This window comes from Pholcus phalangioides, unplaced genomic scaffold (assembly GCF_987345545.1).
Source record: "Pholcus phalangioides strain wild (caught in Gottingen) unplaced genomic scaffold, Ppha-v1.0 ptg000004l_1, whole genome shotgun sequence".
Lineage (NCBI taxonomy): Eukaryota > Metazoa > Arthropoda > Arachnida > Araneae > Pholcidae > Pholcus > Pholcus phalangioides.
Genome location: NW_028301597.1, coordinates 49,757,087 through 49,781,672, shown reverse-complemented (window position 1 = coordinate 49,781,672; position 24,586 = coordinate 49,757,087). Strand labels below are relative to the sequence as shown.

The 24,586-nt window shown below is 36.6% G+C and overlaps 1 protein-coding gene across 1 annotated transcript in view; it reads left to right on the top strand.

The window, feature by feature from the left end:
* Window positions 1-24,586, top strand: part of LOC149087792 (LIM domain transcription factor LMO4-like) — a 223,001-nt gene that overhangs the window by 112,904 nt on the left and 85,511 nt on the right. Inside the window, exon 3 of the mRNA XM_089231706.1 lies at window positions 20,027-20,873. Within this exon, the coding sequence (XP_089087832.1) occupies window positions 20,518-20,873 (356 nt within the window). The 5' untranslated portion in view covers window positions 20,027-20,517. The remainder of the gene's footprint in view (window positions 1-20,026; window positions 20,874-24,586) is intronic.

Sequence of the window (24,586 nt, the reverse complement as noted above, 5' to 3'; positions counted from 1 at the left end):
TTCTTTTTCCGATTGCCCTTGCAGCGTCGTAAATCACTCGCAGGAAAACAGACTACTATATAGTAGGTGGTAGATAACGAAAAAAGACAAGAAAAACAAAAATCAATGTTCCAAAATGAAATAAACCGGTCTAACTCGTTCCTAAAAGCATTTAACCACGAAGAGAGAAATAAATGAAAATGAAGACACGGGGTAACGAATATTATACGCGTCTGTTCCACTCATTTACTTTTGTCATAATACAAGTATATCGTAGAAATTTTTTTTTCCCGGTTCGTTGCAACTTAAATGGAGCGGGTTGCTGCTACTGAATTCAGTTTTAATTCTTTTTTCAACACGTCCAATTTAAGAACTAATAATAATTATATATATTTAATTTTTTTTTCTTCTGTTATCCAGAGAAAAAAAATGCTCAAAGAAACCTGAAGGATAGATACTTTTTTTTTTTAGGAAATTTCATTTATTTATTTAGTTTTTTTTTTGCTACGAGAAAAACTTAATGGGCACGAACCGAAATTAATATGGCCGATATAAGAAGAAAAAGTAAAAAAGAAAAAACACAAACCTTCTTTTTGCTTCCTCCTCGTGGCAAAACTTCTTAATAGCTTGCCTTTAAACTCCTGTAATGAGTTTCCTCAGCTCTCGAATTCAATCAAGAAGTGATGGTTTTTTTGCTGTTTTTTGGGTTTTTTTTTTCCTCAGGATGTGTGAGGAGACAGAGAGAGAGAGAGAAACTGAAATGCACTTTATTTGAAAAGATTTTTCTCATTTAGTGGCTCGATTCCCTCTCTCTGAGGAATTTTTTTTTTTTTGCTTTTCTTCTATTATTATTATTTCTTTTCTTGTGGTCTCTAAAGAAAGGTATGAGAATTGTCTTCGATTGAGAGAAACGACCAAAATTAGGTTAGATATATATTCCTTCTCTCTCTCTCCAATTACAAGACCGTTTAATTCCTTTTTTGTTTCCGTTATAAACGTTTCAAGATGTGTTTTTGTTTATGTTCTTTTGTATAATTTGTTAATGGAATTTTTTTTATGTTAATTTTTTTTCAATATCCCAGAATTTCTGTTTTTTTTTTAATTGCAATGTTTATTGTGTGCTATGTATAAGGAAATTTATTGATTGAATTTAATTTCTGGGATTAAATTAGATTTTACGAAGTAATGTGTTAGAGTCGAATATCCAATGTTCTAGTGTTTTTTTGAGACTGGAATCGATTAAAATTTTTAACTGGTTAATCAAAAATTTTCATTCGTTTAATCGACTGATTAATCGAATTTTAATCGAATATTTCTAAATGGCAACCATTCATAATAAATGCAGTATTGGTAACTATATAAACTATTAATCGATGCTGAACATGCTTGTCCAATGCTGAAATGAATAGACTTGTATTTTCCTATGCCGAAAAATTTGATCAAATTATTGATTTAAAATATTTTTAAATGTGGTCGCATATAAAATGTGATGTATAGGAACGTAGTTTGCGACATCTAATTGGTTCCGTGAAATAAACTAAGTTAATTTACGAACTTTCAATGAAAACTTTAATTGAATTGATCAACTCAATTAAAATTTTTAACTGCGATTAACAGTTAATAGATTGATTGACCTGATTTATTGATAAATTGGACCAGCTCTAGTTTTATGTGGTTTTTTTTTCGAATCGAAATAGTTTTCAGATAGTAGGTTGAAAAATGTTGTATGTTATATATTTGATCCTTGCGTTTTTCTTTGTGAAAAGGATGAAAATGATTCCGTTACCGGCCTTATACACTTTCATTATAAAATCGTAGGCCAGAATTTTGGTACTAAATTGGCGACATTTGTCTTTGAGCCATTTTTTGTATGACAGCTGTAACGTCATACACACAAGTCGCAAAAGGGGGAGGGGTCCACGAGATAAATATAGCAGAAAAGAATGAAAATTTTGCGAGTGACTATGGTATTGGTGCAAAGGGTCTTTGGTTCCATAAATATGTGACCAAGAGGTTCTTTGGTAAGTTTGCAATTTAAAAACACTGATTGAACACCGACTGCTACAAGGTGGTTATGATATTGCTGGGTGTCGAGTTTTCGTTTTGAAGAAATATTGTCAGCAGTGGGAGTCTGTCTGTACCCTGTAAATTGAAAACCCCCATAACCCTGCTATTAACGTTTATCAGATTGATTCGAAACATTCGTTCACGAATCGTTTTACGCTTAACAATGAAGTTGCTTCTAGTTGAAAACTAATTATCTTCGTTGGCGAAATTGGATTTTATACAGTCGCAAAACGGTTTTCTTCAGAGATTATAGCCATTTCTTTCACTATTCCTAATCGAATGTGATCGAACACAGGATCTTTCACGCGGAAGCGAAACCCAATACCGCCCTGCGTTTTCCTGTATGTAATTTTCAATACGTGTAAAAGGCCAACGCCTTTCGGTTATATGTAATTGCTGAAGAGAAACTAGAAATCATTCGAAATGTATGATGTGCTTGTGTTATGTCATGCACTGCACTGGAGGCAGTTCTACTATTATTATTATTATTATTATCATGATTATTAAAAAAAAGTCTCCAAATTCAAGGGAGGAGTTCTGTAAATGATTATAAGGAAATCACTGAGCAAAAAGAAAGGTCAGTTTTTGATTTGTTTCCCCCTTTATATATATACATATATATTTTTGGTTATTACTGATCCCAATGCTTAATCAAATGGGTGTGGTTCAACGTGGAAAATAATTAAAGGGAGGGTGAAAAAAAAAAGCAAAACAATTCTCTATGTTCTACGAAAAATGCTCATGTGCGAGTGAATGCCTAACTTTGCTTACGTTTTCCATCGCATTAGAGTCAAAATAAAACGGCATAAAAGTTGAATGACAGTTTGTAATTGAGAAAATGGAAGAGGCCAGAAAGAATAATAATAATAATACGGTAATAATACTAATAAAAATGATATGGAAAGGACGACGGACAGCTGCGAAATTGACTGCATAACCATCGAAGCGTTTGTCGTGTTTCAAAACGAGATTCTTTTTCTGCTCATTTCGGGTCCGTCAAAGAAATTAATTTCGTCACGAAATCTAATTTCGGATGTAATTAAAAACTTACATTAAGTGTCAGTTGCTCGTGTGTCCCTTTTTTTTGTATTTTCCTCCTGGGAAAAAAGAAAAAGGGCTTTGACGATCTGCGGCGGGAAATGAGATGATGATGAGGTTTTATTAAAAGTCACTATAATAATAATAATAATAATATTTTATAGCCAGGATAATAATTTTCCTTCAGGAGAAATGTCCTTTGTCATTGGTTGAGAAATCGATAAGAATGTGTATATATACGTATTTTCCAATTTATGGTTTTTTTTTTATATATAAACCGAAACCAATTTAGAAATAATTAATTTTTCTCGCGGAAATATTAGAAATTAATCAATCTTCAATTTCTTGTTATTATCGTGACGGGATTTCTATTATTATTATTTTTTTTTCATCTTTGTACTTGCCGTTAGTTTTCTTCTGCCGATATCGGTGGGTTGTCATCGTTTTGCCTGATCACCAGTTCTAACGGCACTAAATTTGAAAATTTATGAGATTAGATATTAAAAATCGGTCAGTTGGAAGTATCGGATCAACCCATAAGTTATGTAACTTTTGAATGGGTCTTATATAAATATTCCAAGAGTTTGGAATTTTATCTTTCAGCATGAGACCCTCGATGGCCATGGATGCCATGATGTTTTGCCATAGATTTGAATTTATTCTTTCACAATCGTTTGGATTTTTGAATTTACAATCATTTCAATTTTTGAATGCAACTATCATTTCAATTTTTGAATGCAACTATCATTTCAATTTTTGAATTTACAATCATTTCAATTTTTGAATTTACAATCATTTCAATTTTTGAATTTACAATCATTTCAATTTTTGAATTTACAATCATTTCAATTTTTGAATGCAACTATCATTTCAATTTTTGAATGCAACTATCATTTCAATTGTTGAATGCAACTATCATTTCAATTGTTGAATGCAACTATCATTTCAATTTTTGAATGCAACTATCATTTCAATTTTTGAATGCAACTATCATTTCAATTTTTGAATGCAACTATCATTTCAATTTTTGAATGCAACTATCATTTCAATTTTTGCATTCACAATCATGAAAATTTTTGCATTCACAATCATGACAATTTTTGCATTCACAATCATGACAATTTTTGCATTCACAATCATGACAATTTTTGCATTCACAATCATTTATATTTTTGCATTCACAATCATTTATATTTTTGCATTCACAATCATTTATATTTTTGCATTCACAATCATTTATATTTTTGCATTCACAATCATTTATATTTTTGCATTCACAATCATTTATATTTTTGCATTCACAATCATTTATATTTTTGCATTCACAATAACTTGAAATTTTAATTCACAATCATTTCAGTTTTTGAATTTACAATCATTCAAATTTATGAATTCGCGATCATTTTATTATTCAAGACTAAAATATTATGGGCATCTTTTTCTCAGCCACCTAGTTGGGCATTTTGCTTGTTGTGGCGTTGTATTTGAATTTGATTTGTATCAAGTTGAAAAATATTTAGTTCTGTTACATCACATCTTATAATGATGCGTCAATATTATCCGAAAACCTTTCATAATTAGATCGTTTGAGAACGAATCGATTAAATTTCAATAATTCCGAAAATTTCATTTCGCTTCAAAAAAAAAATTCATTATTATTCTTTGATTCAAAATAGTATACAAAAAAATAATTAGATTTATTGATCAATATTAATTTTATTCCTATTTACGGCTATTTAATTTTCCATGTCAATGAAAAAAAAAGTATTTTGAACACGTATTTTCCATGTTTTTTATTGTGACACTTTCCTGTATTTCGAAAACAAAGGTTCAACGATAAGAAAAAATTTCTTAGCCACTCAATTTATTTCACTAAATTAATAAAGGGGAAAAAATTCTTCCGTTTTTTTATTATTTTATTTTAATGAAACCAAGGGGAAGTTATTATTAAATATTTTTTTATTATGTTCGGTCATGAGAGAAAGATTCCCGAGGGGGTCCTATCATTTTTTTTTCATTTTATTTTATTCCCATACACACGTTTTTTTTTTCCCGGCGTATGGTTGAAAAAGTGATGGGGAAAAAAACCGGATATTTCCGTCTTGTTCCCTCATCTTTTAATCCTTGTTTAATTGATTTCTTTTCGTCCGGGAATTTTTCCTTGACAAGAAAGGAAAGAGATTTTATTTTATTTTTTTGTGGCTTTGAAGTCTTTTACATTCTCTTTCTTGTTATTGCTGTGATTTTTTTTTGGACGGATATTTTCCTTTTTTTGCCTAAAACTTCGATTTTTTTCCCCCGTAAATATTTGGAAGGGAAAAAAAGGAAAACTTGTTGGAGTGGGCGATAAAACGATAATACTTAATATACTTGTGTGTGATAATATATTTTCCCCCTCTTCTTCAGAAAGGTTTTATTTTTAATCCCTTGTGGTTTTGTTATCCCTCGACGGATTGAAAATGTTTTGTTTCGTGAGGTGTTTTCTATCTTAAGGATGTATCTGGATTCCTCCCTCGTCATGTTTTGCGCACGGAAGAGAATGTGTTGATTTATATGGTACAAAAGCTTACCCTTCTTGCGCACGGGCGGGAGAGGATATTGCCAATGGGGGGGAGTAGCTTGAACGGGAACTGGAAAATTCGCCTCCGACATTTCATCCCCGGGACGTTTCGCCTCGACCGATTGAGTGAGTGACCAAATGAGTGAATGAGTGACCGAGTAGAACCGTGATCGTATGAATGACCGAGTGGGTGATTTACCGACTGACTGACTGAGCGTTCGAGTGAGTGACCTTCGTGAATGAGTGAGTGATCGTATGAGTGACTCGCGCACCAGCTCACTCATTTTCACTCACCTTTACACAAGAGCTCCCTGACTTACTTGATCAATCACTCTCACAACTCACCACGCCACTTCGTCGATGAATTTTGAAGTCGGTGAATTGTCTTACGAAGGATTTTTATGTGGTGAGTTGCGTGATGAATTTCTCCAACGTTAAATTTTCTTTTCGATGAATTTTCATGTTGGAAAATTGTGTGACGATGAATTTTCTCCCAAGGCCTAATTTTCCTTTCGCTGAATTTTCATGCCGGTGCATATTGCGTGGTGGTTAATTTTCTCTACTGTAAATTTTCCTTTTGATGAATTGGTGAAATGTCGGTGAATATTTTTGTCATTCACCTACTCACTTGGTCATTCATACAATCACTCATTCGCTCATACTATCACAATTGACCCTTCCCGTGGCTTTATAAATTTCACGATTCGAATTGTTACTGGTAAAGTGGAAATAATCAAACTCTCTCTAAAATGCCATTCTTTTTCAAGAAGTTTTTTTCGATTTTATCTATGTGATACTGCTTACCCTCCCCCAATCAAATACAAATACTACTACTACTACTAAACCACGCATGCACCTCGTACATATTCCTCTGCGGAACCTCTAACGAATTGGTACAAGCGGGAATGTGTGTGTACGTGTAGTGAAACCTGACGTGAAGTTTGTTTTTGGGCAATGCTTGTTATGTGTCGTGCTGCCATCTGTCATCAGTTTTCTTAACTGTGAGTGAAGTGTAATGATTGAATAATTTATCGTTGTAGGCGCGTTGCTCTCTGTGGCGAGACTTTTTAATGGCGATCGGCTCGCATTTGCGCCTCGAAGTTGGGAACCACAGGAAACCAACTTCAGCCGACCACCACTGCGGTGACGGTGGGGTTCGAACCCGGATCCCCGCGATGCGAGTTCGTCATTTTGACCACTCGACCACCACAGCGGCTAAATACAAATACAACGCCACAACAGGCAAAATGCCCAACGAGGTGGCTGATAAAAAGATGCCCATAAAAATATGGTTGTCATATATTTCAAAAATATAGCAATCCAATCAAAAATGCAATTAACACAAATTATAAACAATATATACACATGATAAAATATTATACAACGCCCATAAAGCCATAAAGACAACAGCGCCATGATCCCCTTTTATTCTCGCACTGAGCCCCGCGTCTGGTAAAGGTTACAGCATATTCAGAGCTATGGCCCCCACAAGGGGTGGGCTGACAAGGCTCCAGCCCTGGGGCCCGGGACACAATGTACAATCACAACTTAGAGAAGAATAAAACGGGGGAAGAGAAATACTCTAGCTTTTTCGGTATTCTTCACGCTGTACGCATATTCCTAGGGGGTAGGGGGGTATATTTCACCATCTCTCCCTGTTATCAAAATTTGAAGAAAAGTTGACTCCACCCACTGGCAGTTGATATCTGACAGGCTCGGGAGAAACGGGAAGCATGTTCTTAGGAGAAGCCCATTTCGCAAACCGTATCTGGACTCGTCATTATCGAAATCAGAGGGCTTTAAGGATGCGAGATATCTCCTAAATCTAACTGAGAAGGTTGAAAACAGAGAATATGACAAAAGTTTTGAAGACAATTCCATTACGGTTACATTACGCGTGCTGTTATTATTTTTTCTATTCGCTTGAGTCCAAAATTGCCAAACAAAACAATATTACAGAATTTTCATGTATATAATGCAATGCATGCGTAGATGCAAATTTCCTTACTCACTTCAAGAGAAATAAAATGTCTTTGGATGGTACACAGCGACGCGTATTCTACTTATGAAAATTTCATTTATTAATAATGAAATCTGGAAGAATAGAAGGGGATATTGACAACTTTTTTGTGAGAAAATCTCCATTTTTCTATTCACATTATTTATACGCCATGTAGATAAATATTTGAAAAATTATTTTTTTTACAAATAACTTTTCAAAAATATCAATATTTATTCCAACCTCTCAGCAAAAAGCACGCAGGGGTATATAATCCTCATTAATGAATCCCTATGTTTTTTGACGTATAATTCTCAGATATACATCCTCTTCGCCCCAGTGGTGTACGCGTGTACCTTCATTTTTCACGGTTTCAAATGGTGTGTTAATGACTTTTTTTTTTCTATTTTAGACCTGAGATACACATGTGTATCTAACACAAATTTTTCTAGTAAAGATATCGCTAAATTTTTTTTCTTTTTAAAGGACATTCTGCACAATAAACACAAATCACAGTCAAAATTTAACTTTCTCATATCCAGTTTTGGCTCATATTTTTCTTTGTTTCAGTTACTTTGATAGTAAAGTTGTCTTTGTGTCATCATATAATTTTTTTAATATTTTTCTGGGTTTCCTCTTCAAACCTATTATTTCCATAAAAAACGCGAATTCTATATAATAAAGAGTGAAACTCAGTGGCTTAAAAAAATTACTGTTCATCAATAACGGTCACATATCTATTAAAATTTTCCGGAAAATTGATACGATAGATATTCACCGAAAAATAAGGAGCGATCAATGCCAGGGAAGACCATTGAACAGATAACAAGCTTTCAGAGAGCCTGGTTGGTCAGTTGTCGTACCAACGCCCTCGTTTGCAGCAACCACCTTCTATTTCTGTCATCCATACTTCGAGATAATTGGAGACAAGATGAAACACGTTGAAAAATGAAAAGGTCAACACTAATGAGCTCTCGCGTTTCATCAACTGAAAGAGACAACTGCGTAATGGAATCGGGCTCCAGCTCAATCAATGAATACTTGTCGAGTTTTCAGGTACCTGTACGAGAAGGAATCGTTCAATTTTAACATTTGTAGTAGTGCCATACATTGGACATATCTCAGTGTATCAAATAATACCGACAATTACTGAAATACAAACTTTGTTGTAATGACACATCGGCTATAGAGAGTCAATAATTGGCCAATCGGGCTGATACCCATAGAGAATAAAGTTAATGAACCTCTCTTATAACGTTGTTGAATAGAAACCACCTTGGATATAACAAGTTTTTGGTCGCTTTTGTTTCAGTTTTGATGTATTCTCAAGAAATTCCTAGCTTAAAAGCGGATCACATCCTGGGAATATTCGTCTGTCGTTCTGCTTATACCTAACGCTGAAAACAAGATTTATTTCATGTTTGACGCTCCGATTTGCTCATTGTCATGACCGGGTATACAAGACATTCCCGTATATTTTGCCCTTCCCGACTATTTCCCTCTACAAAAAATTTCCCAATTTTTTCCCATGAAGTACATTTTAGCAGACTTGCTGTAGCATTGTATTTCCGCCAAGGGTTATTTATAAGCAATATTTGGCAATTTCGCCGACCATTCGCAACATGTTTGGTAAGAAATGGCGAACGACCCATATTAATTATCCCAATTTCCCGTATTTTTTCTGGATATGGTCACCAAATATATAGTAACCTTAATCGTAATGAAATGAAAACTTCAACTCACACCACTGAAAATGTTAAAATTGAACGATTCCTTATCATACAGGTACCTAAAAACTCGACAGGTATCCATTGTTTGAGCTGGACCCCGATTCCATTACGCCACTGACATGACCAGTATATGATTATATTTTTCATGAAAAAAAATCTCCAAAAAACGTCAACCTCGTTTGTAACGACAAAATTTTGTGGAATCTTCGACGTCGTTATAACAGAGTTTGACTGTATTCATACATACATACGAGTTTTGGTTATCTGGCTATGTAGTTCGAGTCCATCGTTTGATATTTCGCGTACAGTCTATCCGTATAAAGAAAAACGTTCATATTACACAGATTTGATTAATGCGCTGCTTGCGTATCAATAAGCTTGCTATACGTCCTCCGACTCAAAATATGCTTTTAAGATGCAGTGTGCATAATATCGCTGATTTTTTTTTTTTTTTTTTTTGTGCCGATTATTCGTAGCTTCTAGTTAGAGAAATCGTGACGAGAATATTCTCAAGTAGAAACTCGGCGTTATAATTTGCCACAAGGTTCTAGTTTTATGCTTCATTTAGCAGGTAAAAGAGTCAGAAAGTCGTCGGAGGTAAATACCGTAGAAAATAGAGCAGAGCCTATGGTATTGTTCATCTCTTATTGTTGCATTCCTTATAAACTAGTATTATAACTATCGACCAAATTGCTCACAAAGCAAACTCCTTTTCTTCTTATTTTTATATTCTTTGTGGCGTGAGGGAAATGACTAATGAAGTCTCAGTCAGGTCCTCTTGTCTTCTTACTGATACACTGGTGACGCCACTGAGTTTTGCGGCTGACCGCAAATATACAAAATGTTACGCTATCCGAGAGCATTTTAAAATGGCTTTCTATCCTGAATCACTAGCAAACAATGATAAACGTCGGTAAAATCAGTTTTTCTTTAATAGCTTTAAGGGGTCTCCTACCATTTTTTTAACATTGTATAAAAAAACTTTCTTACATAGAAATATTATTACAAATATTATTTATCCATCGATTTATTTCTAATGTTTGCCACATGTATTTGATTGTGTATGCTATCCTATATCAGTACAGAATTTTACATATCTCCAATACTTAATTTTTCACTTATTTCCAAAAAAAAGAAAAGGAAAGGCATTAGAAACAGCTTGCGCGCATGATGAAATTGCATGAAATCAATATAATTAAATAAAAAATGATTCAAAATAAAGCAAACTGTTCAGCTTATAAAATGATGATAAAGATCGGAATTTTTTATCGACTAAATCTTATTCAAAATTAAATTTAAATTGCAAAAAATTTTAAAATTTAATTTTTTTTACAATCTAAAATATTTATGAATGGCTCGTGAATCGTTTTCGTAATTTTTGATTTGAAAAGTTTCCTTTATTTTGAATCAATTTTTATTCAATTTCATTCATGTCGTGATGTTATTTTTATCATGTGCGCAAAATGTTCTTAATGTGTTTTGTTTTGAGAATTTGTAAAAAAATTGAGTGTTACATACGTGTAAAATTTTGCACTGGCATAGGATAGAAAACATAATCAAATATATGTGGCAAACATTTGAAATAAATCGATGGACAAATAATATTTTTTAGAACATTTCTATATAAGGAAGTTTTTTTACCATGTTATAAAAGGTAGAACATCCCTTAGACTTTTGAAAACTTTCATCGTTGAGTGTGGGAAAAAAAACTAAAACACACACATTGAGGGAATCGCGCACACACAGGCAATTTTCGTCTAATTTTACAGGGTATCTCAGCACCAGGTTTAAAAACTTCTAGGAGGGGTAGGGTATGCTTAGACGAGTGGGAATCACATAGCAACGCATGGTTGGGAATGCTTTCCTGATGCAGTAGGGTACACAGAAATCATCAGAAGTGAAAGGACACCACGTAAATGGACACGCGTTTCAATAATAAATGCGCATAAAAAAAAAAGTAACAGAGGTCAAATGCGTTCAAAGTGTCATCCACGACTCATGCAGATCTCACATCTCAGGCGCATTAGATTTCGAACATCCTGGAAGATTCCGAACATGTTTAGGACTTCACTGCAATGCAGGCAACAACAAGTTCCTCCGTGCTGTCAACAGCGGTGTCAACATACACCAATGTTTTGATATGCTTCCAGTCTGAGGACTACGGATGAAGTAAACAAGGCATGATAAATCCAGCGATCGAGCAGCCCACTCCACCAAACACCCGGACCCAACGCTTCCCTATAATGCCATCTTAACGCCATCACGCGTCAGGAAAACATTCCCGATCCTTCATTTTTTAAATGTGATTCCGAGTCGTCTAAGTGCACCTTACCCCCCTCCTGGAAGTTAGTAAACCTGGTGCTGAGACAACCTGTATATCGTTTCAAATTTCACTGTTGGAGCAAATATATATAAAATCAATTGTTGGAGATGTGTTTTTGAATTTAATTGCTGGAGTTACAATTTCAAATTCAATTGTTGGATCCATATAATTTAAATTTAATTGTTGAAGCTATATTTGCAAATTCAATTGTTGGAGCTGTATTTTCAAATTTAACTGTTGGAGCTGCGTTTTCAAATTTAACTGTTGGAGCTATGTTTTCTAATTCAATTGTTGGAGCTATATTTCTGAACTTAGTCTCTCGAACTGTATTTTTAATTTGATTGTTGAAGTTCTACAGTTGAAATTCAATTGTTGAATTGCACTGTTCAAAATCAACTACCGCAGTTGCATTATTCAAATTCAATCGTTGCCACTGATTTGTTATTTATATATATATATATATATATATATACTTTCTTTCTTTCTTTCTTTCTTTCTTTCTTTCTTTCTTACTTACTTACTTACTTACAAACAATCAAGTTTCCGTTTTACCGATTTCATGAAAAAAATATTCAATTATTAAACTTTGTTTTTTATTTCTTTTTATTTTCGTCCTGGAATTTCGTAGTTTTATTATTGCAATACCCCAATACATTCCCCTTCATATTTGCGGGGTAAAAAAAAACCAATAATGGGTACTGGATTGACAAAGAAATTCTCTTCTTTTTTAATTTGCTAAACATTAGTTTCTTCAGAAATAATGAGAAACGATGAAACCGTTTCAAATCATCTTATAACTCATCAAATATTGCTATTATTCCATTAAGTATTCAGCCATAGTCCAGTGTCCATAATGAATATAGGATTTTTTTTCTGTCATAGTTTTCATAATTTTTGTTTGAGTTATCTTAAATTAACTTTAAGTTAACTTTAAATTATCTTAAATTCAAAGTTAATTATTACTTTTGTTATTACTTTAGTTAATTATTACTTTTGTTATTACTTTAGTTAATTATTACTTTTGTTATTACTTTAGTTAATTATTACTTTTGTTATTACTTTAGTTAATTATAACTTTAATTACTTCTGTAATTAGTTAATTCTGAAATTATTTTTCTCCTCATATCTGGAAATCATTTCTTTCAATAATCATGCAATTACTACTTTATTGATTAAGAAATAATTTCTATAAAAAGTTTCGAAATAATTTCTGTCATTGATTTGTTATTTTTTAGCTACTTTTCATCAAGTTTTTCTGGAATTATTTCTTTCATTTATTCTAGAAAATCCTTTCTTTCATTTATTTTAGAAAATCCTTTCTATTCTGAGAAATCATTTCTTCCATCAATTCTAGAATAAGTTGTTTTCAATGTTTTCTGCCATTTTATGAAAATGTTCGACGGGCCACAACAAAGCTCCGAGGGCCAAATGTGGTCGACGGGCCATGCGTTGAAAATCCCTGTCCCAGAGAGAAGCTTACTTCCAATTAAAAAAATTATCCAAATAAAGTGTAGAACTCAGATACGTCAGTCATACTGCAAGAGGTTGTATAGTTGTTGAAATAAAAAAAAATTCCTTTTCATACGGACACCCTGTTCTCAAAAACCCAATTAGCAAGTTGTTGCCCCTGTCACTCTTGATGCCAACAGAACAAAATTCCACGTTTCTAAGTGCAATACTCGCAGAAATATTTAAATTCAAAAATCGGAGGAAAGCTGAGAAAGAACAGCATAACAAGGGAAAGAAGCGTTGTCCGTTAGTTTCTGCTGTTCTTTCACGACATTCCTCCGATTTTTGAAATCAAATATTTCAGTGAAAATTGCGCTTGCGAAGGTGGAAGATTTTTTAAGGCTCCCCCTTCTACTATATTTTCACCCGTGACCACTTAAAATGTCCTAGGACTTCTAGGGGTAGGGCGTATAGCCCCAGATTGAGAATCACTGCAGTAAACAACGGTTTCGAACCCCCCTCACCCCCCAGAAAATATACTTTTTTTTGGATCGGCTCAGGCAATTTCCTATATACCCACCGGTAGATTCATTCAAGACCACCAATCACACACACCCATTTTTTCTCATTTCTAATATCGACTGTAATACGTCAGGCCCGTTGGTCACCCGCTTCCATAATAAATAAATAAATAAAAACTCAATTTCCAGTGCCTTATTGGGTCGGTTTTTTCCCTCCTAATACCGTGTATATCACAGTGTCCACAAATATAGGGTAGTAGCAAAATGGCTGAAATGGAGGGAAAAGGGCGTGACGGAGGAATGCAGGAAGAGCGAAATTTTCTCATTTTGTGGAATGCCATGATTTCCATCCCCTCTCTTCCCCCACGTGGCCTTAACCCTTATACGTACTTTGAAAGTGTAGTGCGATAAATCATTTCTTAATAAAAAGGTGGCAACGGGGCTTCCTAGAGAAAGAGAGAGAGAGAGAGCAAAGAAGGGCTCCCATGTCGTACAGTACTATGTACAGTGTTTGTGCTGCGGGGGAGTGAGAGCACCAAGCAGTAAACAGCCGTAATTCAAGTTCGAGGGTTCGCGGGGATTCATTTTTTTTGGGTCGTAATTTACCGGGGAAATGTATTTTTTTTTTGTTCACCCTCGTGTTTATTTGTTTTGATCAAGGTGAGTCACGTGTAGGCCATAATTCAAAGCTTAGTGGTGCGAGCCCGAGATGGGAGAGGAGAATAAAATATGAGCTGTAATGCGAGTCGCTGATATTATGGATAAATCTTGTAATTCCTGTCCCTAGCCGCCTACGTAAGAAGCCGTGTGCGCACCGAAAATATATTAAAATCGTGTCGTGAAATTCCTTATTCAGAATTTTTTTTTTTTGTCTTCATTCAATACACACCAATATAATTAATTTACAGTTTTTTAAGAATGACCTGTAACTTATACAGTTACTGAGCATATACAGTATTTAGCCACAGTTACTGTCGGTATATGTGCAGTATTCGCGTTGTAAGTTTCCAATTTCTGAAATTTTTTTGTTGAATATTAAGCCAGGTTTTCCTAGAAGCAGGCTTTCTGCTGCGCGTCCAGCGTGAAAACCGTGATTAGTCAAAAAAAACCTGAATTTTTTGGTTTTTAACCAATCAGCGTTTTTACGCTGCACACTGCGCAGAAATTTTACTCCTAGGAAAACCCGGCTTTAAGATGAATATTCGCTCATTTAATCCTAAAGCCGGGTTTTCCTACCAGCAGGTTTCCTGTGCCGCGCGCAACCTGATTCGCCCAGCGCGACACGCCACCCACTCACCAATAAGAAAAGCAGCATGGACCGTTTTTCCTACAGAGCGCAATACGCCTCACGACAGCGCTTTACGTCGGTCGTGATTGGCCGACTGCTTCTGGAGGAGTCAAATGCGTCGTGCATCGCGCGTTTTTCCGATATTCTCTTCACTCTATCTCTCTCTCTCTCTCGTGTGTTTTCTTTCCCTTCCCTTCAAACCGGAGCATGTAAACGACAGAGCAGCTGATGGCAAGTCCATATACTATAACATAGCCGCCCTGATCTGATGCGCCACGCTAGGAAAACATAAACGCGTAGCGTAATTATGTAACACGTTTCTGCCGGCGCGAAATGGTCTAATTCGGTTCACGATGCGCAAAAAACCTGGGGAATTTGAAAGAACAGCTGCAGACGATCGGGCCGAGATTGACGCACCAAAAAAAAGCTTATCTCACCAAGCCAATGAATGCCCCACAGACGCAACATTGCAATGGCCAAATTGCGTGAATTAGGCATTGCGCCAATCTTTCATCCGCTGAATTCTACAGATTTGGCCCCATCTGACTTTCCGTGTTCCTAAACTTGAAAATTTGGCTTGGTAATTTTTTTTTTCATCAAATGAAGAGGCCATCGCAGCTTGAAGGAGACAATGTTGAAAAAAATAAAATACAGGGTGATCATAATTAAAGTTCGTTTTGGAAATGGCTGTGAAAAAAGAACCACTGGTCAGAATTACCTGATAGTTCACCTGAATATACATGAAGCAATGAGACTGTGTTGCAAAAGAAAAAATAGCTCAAAAATTGACCGATAGATAGCGCTGTACTCGTCATGAGATGCAAATTAAAAGACGTGACGGTAAGAAAAATCGTAGAAAAGCAAACAGTGATGAAACCATCAGGGAAAATATATTCGACCGTTCTTGTAAAAACGTTTCAAAAGCAGAGCCCGATCCTTCGATAACAACGTCATAACGACCTTCTCGGACGCAGAGAATAACAGGAACTGCAAGTTCCCCTCCTTTTATCTCAATTGAAACGTGCGGTGCGCATTTCACGTCTTTTAATTTGCATCTTATGACGAGTATAGCCATCTGTCGGTCAATTTTTCAACTATTTTTCTTTTGCCACACAAAATCCCATTGCTTCATGTATATTCAGGTGAAATATCAGGTAATTCTGACCAGTGGTTCTTTTTTTACAGCCTTGTTTTCAAAAACGAACTTTAATTATAATCCTCCTGTAGAATTTGTTGAAAAGAAAACTTTCAACCACCCCCCTTTTTTACCTTATTTAATCAAACGAACTTCGTATTGTCCTCTATAAACTTTTGTGTCATGCTCATGTAATGATCAAGTAATATACCACCCAAACTGGATGGCACCAAACTCCAGGTTTGTCTTCTTGCAGAATGTGCTGCGAAATTTTTTTCTGCAAACCTATACACTGATCACATCAGTATTGTACAGAATTTTGTGGTTTTGTTTTTCTTCGTTTTAGCTCCGTTGATTCTTGTCTCTTTGGACTTTTCCATGGGAAAATGTTTGAATCGGGAGATTTATCGTAAGGAATAGAAGGGAAAAAAATCCCGAAATGGGAAGAGAAAATGGAAGCAACGTCACCGTATATTTCATTAATCAAGTGGAATAAATGCTACTTAACTTATAAATCGTTTTCTTGCTAACGGTTATTAGCAGACATAAATACGTCCGTTTGTTTTCTGTTCGCTGGTCTGTCGGGCCAAGAAAACAAACATATCGTATATCTATATTGTATATACACATACAAACACACCATACAAAATCGGGTCTCGCGACGACGAACACGATCCTATTAATGGTCGTACATCACACAAACACACGCGGGCGCAGAAAACGCTTATATGCGCCGCTCGCTCTCTTTCTGCTACAACTGACCAGTGGCCGCGGCCTCCACTCACACGAGGTATTACGTTGTAGTATATAGAGGGAAAACGTTTCTACTACCTCCACTGTACCCGTGTTTATCGTATTGGCGAAATGCAAGCGAGCGGACGAGCTGCAGCAATTACTGTCCGAGGAAATGCTTGGCTCCTGGTGGCCAGCCAGGCCATCATTATAAGAAGAGAAAACTTTTTTTTTGCTCTTTCTCGGTTATTGCATAGATCTGTTATATAACAGCATCCGCCCTCGCCCCCACAGAAAAAAAAAACTGTACAAGTGATCTAATACCTGACAACTCTGGTGTGCTCCGATGTATTCTCGTGGTATTAATCTATCGGAGAAAAGAAAATTTGTCGTAAATTATACGACTAGGATCCCGTATTTCCCGTGTGGAAGAGAACTCTTCTGTCGTCCTCTTAACGATTTTATGCGCCGCTATAAATTCTCGTCACCTGACAGTAAAAACCCGTATTGTACCGATTTGTTCCTTTATGATTTGTTTTTGGCGTATTACATGATGGTATGCCTTGTAATACATGTCATCTATTTATTTCCGTGTATTACCTTTCGGGGAGTTGTAACCATCTCTATCTCTCTCTCCTCCCACGATGTTATGACTTAGTATTTGTATATATGTGCCTTTTATATGTGCGGTATTACTCTTCGAAAGAGTGATTCGGCAGGCCTGTCGCACACCGAATGTTGCTCGTTCTATCTACGTCTCCCGTTAGGATTCACGTCATGCTGTAAAAGGACCGCTTCATTAGATTTATATCCTGTTACCCTTTGGAAAGCTGAGATTTATTCTTGATTTACCTAACCATGATCCTATCGATGGCCAATTCTGCATGTTCAAGCGCATCCACTACTAACGGTTAGTTAAATTAAGAAATATACAGGGTGATTCAGAATTCATGGGACAATCTTAAAGGGGTGATAGAACATAACTAAACAATCGTTTTTCGTCATGGAATGTGTGGTCGAATATGCAAGGTTAAGGTGCAAACTTTGACAAAAAAACAAATTGGTGACACATCAATGACGTAATTTCAACGACGAGATCCCCAAAGCTGCCAATAGGAATCACGTGCACGATTGCTATTGAATGGACACACGAAAGAAGGCAAGAGAGAGGGCAGCCATGTAATGGTATAGAAAAAAAAGCAACTATAGAAGTGAACTAATACCTGAAAACTCTGGTTGAAGCAGGAATGTAGTGTTTGAGTAATTTGGAATTTTTCCCAGCAAAAAATGGGTCTAATTCATTATGTTAGAACTATATGCACACCCTGAGATGGTTGATGCACATATCGCATAAATACGTTGGAAAAATATTATAATTTGCTACTGGTGAAGTGCTATTGTGCGCTCTCGAAAAAGCATCTCCAACGCCTTTGCTATTGCAATTCGACCACGCATTCCAAGATCAGAAATGTGCTTAGATGTCTTATATCCCCTCTTAAAGTTTGTCCCATGAATTTAGAATCACCCTGTAGTCAAAATGAGATGTACGTATCATCCTGTGTATGATTTGAACCCCCTCTTGGATCTTTTATCCTTCAAGATTCTGTAGGAAAAGTTCGCAAACCGAGTTAAACACTTTAGAAACACTTTAGATATTACCGTTCAAAAGCCATGGCAATGATTTGTGGTGACGTCAAGAATTTATGGAATAGCTGACTCGTCTTCAACATGTTACTCGTGAGCACTGGGGTTGCTCCAAGATGCACTCAAGAGGGCTTGAGTCATATTTCATGCCCCCATTTAAATCGCATTCAAAACACCGCATCATTCTTTTCTGCGTTTCAGCCTATCCCAGAATTACTGTAAAGGTGCTCTTCTTCCGATAATGGACATAAGCGATGCTTGCTACTCGAAAAAATTTGAAGCGAAATCATTCTGGGAAGGGGTGAGTGCCCCCCCCCCCCCCAACACGATTTAAACTGAAAAATGTTTTTAAATTAAAAGTTGAAATATATCGCGAAGGAAAATACCTGCATATGGCGTCTTGATGAATTTCTGTTAATTTAAAATGCTTGAAGGTTAGTAACTCAAAATTTCTTTGGCACAGTTTCTTTGTGCTTCATAAACCCGATGCGCCCCCTCCAAGAGTGATCCAGCGTGCGTTCCTGGGTTGTAGATCCCCGTCGTAAATTTGTAGGAAACGACATGACGACACGAGTTTGATTTCTCACTCCTGCGCATGTTGATACTTACTGTATTAGTCCCATGTTTTTTTGTTTTAATTAAAGTAGAGAGACTTGGCAGAGAAGACAACATTTTTTATTTACCACTCAATTAATCTTCATCGGGTAGAAAAGATCCAACGTCAGTGTATATAATCTGATGGTATAAGAAAGCACCACAGTACAAACCTCCCGAAAGGGTATAACACCCCTTTCATCGCAAATCCTTCAAATTCAAGACTAGAAAGAACGGCAGCCCCTCTTGGATCTTTAGTCCTTCAAGATTCTGTAGGCAAAGTTCGCATCAACATGTTGCTCGTGAGCACTGTGGTTGCTCCAAGATGCACTTAAGAGGGCTTGAGTCATTATTCCCGAATTCGAATCCAGGATTTGTAAGCCGATCTTTTTCATCTCTAACCTGACCCTTTAAGCGGCAATGACGAGATATCTCGCCCCTATAAATACGGGGCTCGGTCGATTGCGCCCAAAAAAGGGAGTGTTTGTATTCCCTCAACAGGTCGATTGCGCCGCGTCTGGAAATTGGGTTGTTTGGAAATCAGGGTGAGGGCAATCGACCTACACCCATAAATACCTCTTATTTCAGTATGGATAGGCCCAGATGTTTTGCAAAAATGATTTCTCAATGGAAAACTTCCCCCTATACCCCTTAGTCTGCACCTGCTGAAAATCGAAAGAAAACCTACTTCATTGAAAAAGATATGATAATTTGAAGGAGTGTTTAGTGAGCTTTCAAATTACCTCTTAAAGGGTTAAAAGGTCCGTACTGACAATAGGCATGCTATTAATGACAGTGGCGATGAAGGTATTTTTCTATATTTAGCATCAGTTTAGTTTTTGTGACATCATATCTTTCGCAGGAACTGAAATATTTTAAACAATTAAATTTGAAACTTTTTCCTCCAGATAAATTTATGTATCTTATATAGATTTATATCTTATATTTGATTATTTCTTCCTTACAGGTGTTGCGCTGCGTCCTGCAAGTCTCTCTCCACGGTGCCATCATGTATCCTGCAGCGCTGCGTCAGAAGAGGTGAACGGGAAAACTTCTCAGAATAATTCGTGTGCCGTGTGATTTAAAATGATTGCTTCTGTTCAAGTTCAAAGGACGTTCTGTGATAGTTGATTTGGTGTTCGAGATTTAATCTGCAGCTTTCGGGTGTTTTTTTCCCTCGAAAGTTCGAGAGCCAGTCTTCAAGCGTAATTTTGTTTTTTCTTCGAAGATATACGTTCGACAAATTCAAGGAGTCCCCCGGAGAAGAGCAGTCACAACTGCGCCTTCGTACCACCGCGATATCGAAGCCTGAATTATTTCTAGAAAAAGCGTTCATATAAAATCGTCAACCTGGTACCGATACGCAAAAAGCGCAACACGGCTTCCATAACGGATTCGCCGTACGGGACGGGCTATGCCCCGCCTCCCCCGGACTGCTGCCCGTCGAACCACGGGCCGATGATGAACCCTCAGGGCCAGTCTCCCCACCACCACGGTGGGGAGAACCAACACCCTATGATGGGTATGCTGGGGCACCACGGTGGCCCCATGGGCGGCCATATGCAGCCGATTCAACAGGGCCCGCTACCCGGACAGCAACATTTCGCGGGTGGGCCACCGGGTGGCCCTCAGAACAGTAGGTGCTGCGGTGGATGTGGAGCCAAAATTATGGACCGTTTCCTGCTGCACGCATTGGACCGTTATTGGCACCACGGGTGCCTTAAGTGCACGTGTTGCCACGCGACACTTGCGGACATTGGCAGCTCGTGTTTCACCAAAGGCGGCATGATACTCTGCAAAAACGACTACATCAGGTAAGATGCCAGACATATCTTTTCATCTTAATTTATCTTATTTTAATCCATGTTATGTATTTTTAAAATGAAAATTCAGCCTCTGCTTGATGAATTAGGCCAATATTTTAGGACGTTTCGTGAGATCTTTTTGAAACATATCCCTACAGAATAAAAAAACGATACCCCATGTGTTCCGAGGGTATCGTATTGAACTTAAAAGGCCTTGTAGAACTGACGTTATTGGGATAGAAGTGTTTTGGAGAGCCTTTTCCCACAGAACGTTGGGAACCTTCGGGCTCTCAGCGAACCAGAAAGTCGGGGAAATGAAAAATGGTCAAGGGAAATTTAAAATATTGCGGGGGAAAAATCAGTGACGTATGCAAATATTTGATAAATGTCAAGGAAAAATTCTTTAAAGGGGGAAAAAAAACTAAAATTCGAGAATCATTTGGAAAAATCTTGAATTATATTTCTTTCTTCAGTGTGTTTTGGTCAGGGAAATACTCAAGCTGGAAACCCAGTCGAGTAATATTGTAATATAGGTTCAATAACTGCAACTGCTTTGTAGAAAATGTGGTTTATAGCAAGGGAGCTCAACTTTTTGGAGAGTGCGGGCCACTTAATTGTTGTGATAATGTGCCGCGAGCCACTCAAGTGATCTGGAAATGATCCGCGGACCACCTAATTGAAATGAGAACGTGTCACTGGGGCTACTTTAGTGTTCTGGAACAGTGAGAATGTGCTCTGGGTCACTTAAGTGATCTGTAATCTAGTGATCTAGATGAAGTGATCTAGAAATGTGCCGAGGATCACTTAATTGAAATGATTCTGGTCTGCTCTTGTCAAACGTCTCATTTGGATCCGGAAAATCGCCCTAGTTGACTGAAGTGATATGTAAATGTGCTGCGGGTCACTTAAGTGATCTGGTAATGGGCCAATTGGTTCGTTTTTAAAAATTAGGTTGAGATCACGGACGCCTCCGAGGGCCATATTTGGTGCGAGTCATGGGTTGAGCAAAAACAAGTATGGTTTTTAGTTATATGAGGTGAGTAGAAATACTAAACCGTTGAGCTATTCGATTCTGTTGAAACAAATGAATCGACCTCTCCTTAACCTGCCCCACCTATTATTTTAGATTGTTAGTATGGCTAAGTTTTGGATGAATACTAGACGCATTTTCCTCAGAACTATCCAACATTTTCATTTTCCCAGCATCCTTAAGAACTCTAGTTGTAGGGGCACCATCTTGTCTCAGCAATTACAGCCGAAACCAGAAGCCCCCAAAATCTAAGCAGTGATTTCCTGGACTTTCTGCTTTTCTTTTTCCGAAATAATAATCCCAGATTGAGCTCGTTTAAGTGACACATCTGTTATAAGAAGTCTTTGCCTCTTTCCTTCGTACATTTTTTTTTGCTCCATCTTAAATATGTCGTTATTATCTTAGTCTGTTTGCAACGAGATCTTTTGCCACTAATGATTCGAGGAAGACATTTTTCCCTCTCTCTCCTCTTCTTTTTTTTTTATTAAAAGCCCAAACGAACTGAGGTCGTGAGTTCTAAAGATGATGTCAAGATATAATAATAATAATAAGGAAAATATATAAAAAAAAACTTGAAGAACCATTGCGAGAGAGAAGTTTTAAGTTTAACTTTGTGCTGGGGAATCATTATATACATTTTTTTTTTATTAAACGAGGTTCATTTGACTTTGGAGCGTTTTGGTTCGTGATTGGTTCTCTGCGGATTCTTATCCACCCTTGCTTCTCTACATGTATATCCCGGGCTGGGGATCGATCCGAAAATGATTGGAGTATTCTTACGGAGAAGTATGCACACATTAGTCAGTGTGTCCTAATATGTAAAATTTTGGTGTTTTTTTTTTTTACACGATGTCTCAGAATAGACAGTGTTTTGTGCATTCTTGTATTTTTTTACCCCTTCCAAACCCGAGCACTCAGTTTTTGGAATTTTCAACATAGTTTTGCGGTTTTAATAAAAATGCAAAACTATGTTGCCTATTATGCATTCCTCAAATATTCACCTCAGCTGGAAAGTATCTCTCTCTCTCGGAGAGATTTCAGGGTATTTTACATTAACCACTCATCGCCGAACCGCAGTGCACGCAAGCATGCCTATTAGCAAGAATGTCCGCGTAATGTTGCGGCATTACCCATAATGTGTTTATTATTATTCAATCAAAACTTCTCAGAGCATTAATTCATAATTTTTTTTATTCTCGAAGAAAAAATGTAGCAAAAAAGAACTCTTACATAAGAGAATAGAAGGCAAAAAAAACGGCAGTGAGTCGCATCATTAATCATTTTCTTGTGGCTCTGAAATTGACCAGCGAGCATTTCATTCTTTTTTTTGAAGCAATTAAGGAAAAAGAAGTTGAAAGGATGAGAAGAAGTTACATAATACATAGTATGAAGATGAGAGATAATATAAAAGATGCTCACGAATGTATTATCAAAGAAGAGAAAGAGTAGGGAAGAGAGGGAGGGTGGTTTCGGACAGGGAGTGATTATTCCAAATGCCAAATGCAAACGTAATGAATAATAATAATTGGCGGCTATAATATCCATTAATTATGATGAAGCGAGAAGCTTACAATATCCCGGGAGTGGGGGGGGGGGGTTGGGAGGTTCTTCAACGATTAATTGTCAGCTAGGCTCAGAATCGGCGCCGTCTAGCGGATTTCCCAGTCATACACACACACAAAAAAAGTTTCATATACTGTATAACCCATAAATTTTTTTTTCAGAAATTCACTTAAGAAGAATTAATTTTTTATTTTTGAAAATAGATTAAATTTCTTGTACGGATTAATCACCGTAATCAATTAATTTTTCAAATTAAAATACTCGCGACAGTAATTAATTAAGTAACGCTAAATTGGTTAAGGAATTTTAATGGCTCTTCTAAAATTCTTCTGAGTATCTGAATTGGCCGCTATGGTGATGTTATACATATATTTTATTAATTGTCTTGTAACACTAGTTTACAGTACGCTCCATGGGGGGGGGGGGGACTCTTGACCCTTTGTATCGTATATTTCACCGACCTTCTGTTTCTGTCCCCAATATAAGGTGAACTACCGTAATTTCACACAACTATGGTCCAAACGCCCGTGCTCACTAAAAAAAACATCAATGATCGAAATGCTAACAAAATCTAGTGGACTATTTAATTACTAAAGCGAAGAGCATAGATAGTGTAATATGGAGATGTGTGGTTAGGACGCCCTCTCTCCGATACTTTCCCTAGAATCGGTTGTTGGTTGGGGGTTATGTTTTTCACATTATTTTGTCAGCTGCAAACTTGCTCGGTTACAAGTTTCTACAACAAGCTGCGCTATTGATGTTCTGTATTACAGGTAATTTAGTACTTACATATGTTTAATAAAAATTTTACTGTTACGTGCTTATAAAAATATTTATAGGAAAAATAATAGAAAATTGTACTTTATGCTCTCAACTAGGGCCCAACCATTTTTATGAACCACAAGCTGTTACTCGCAGCTTCCATCGCTGGGATTTGGTAATCTGAAAATTACTCGTCGATGATTCCCCCATGTAACATTTGAACCCCTCATAACCCCCTTAGGAGGATGAATTTTCAGAAATCCCGTCTTAGTGGGTATCTACTTTATAGAATATATTATTGACTAAATTTCATATTCATGGTTTCAGCGATTTCGGCTCAGTGATTGATTGCTCCATACAACCTTTG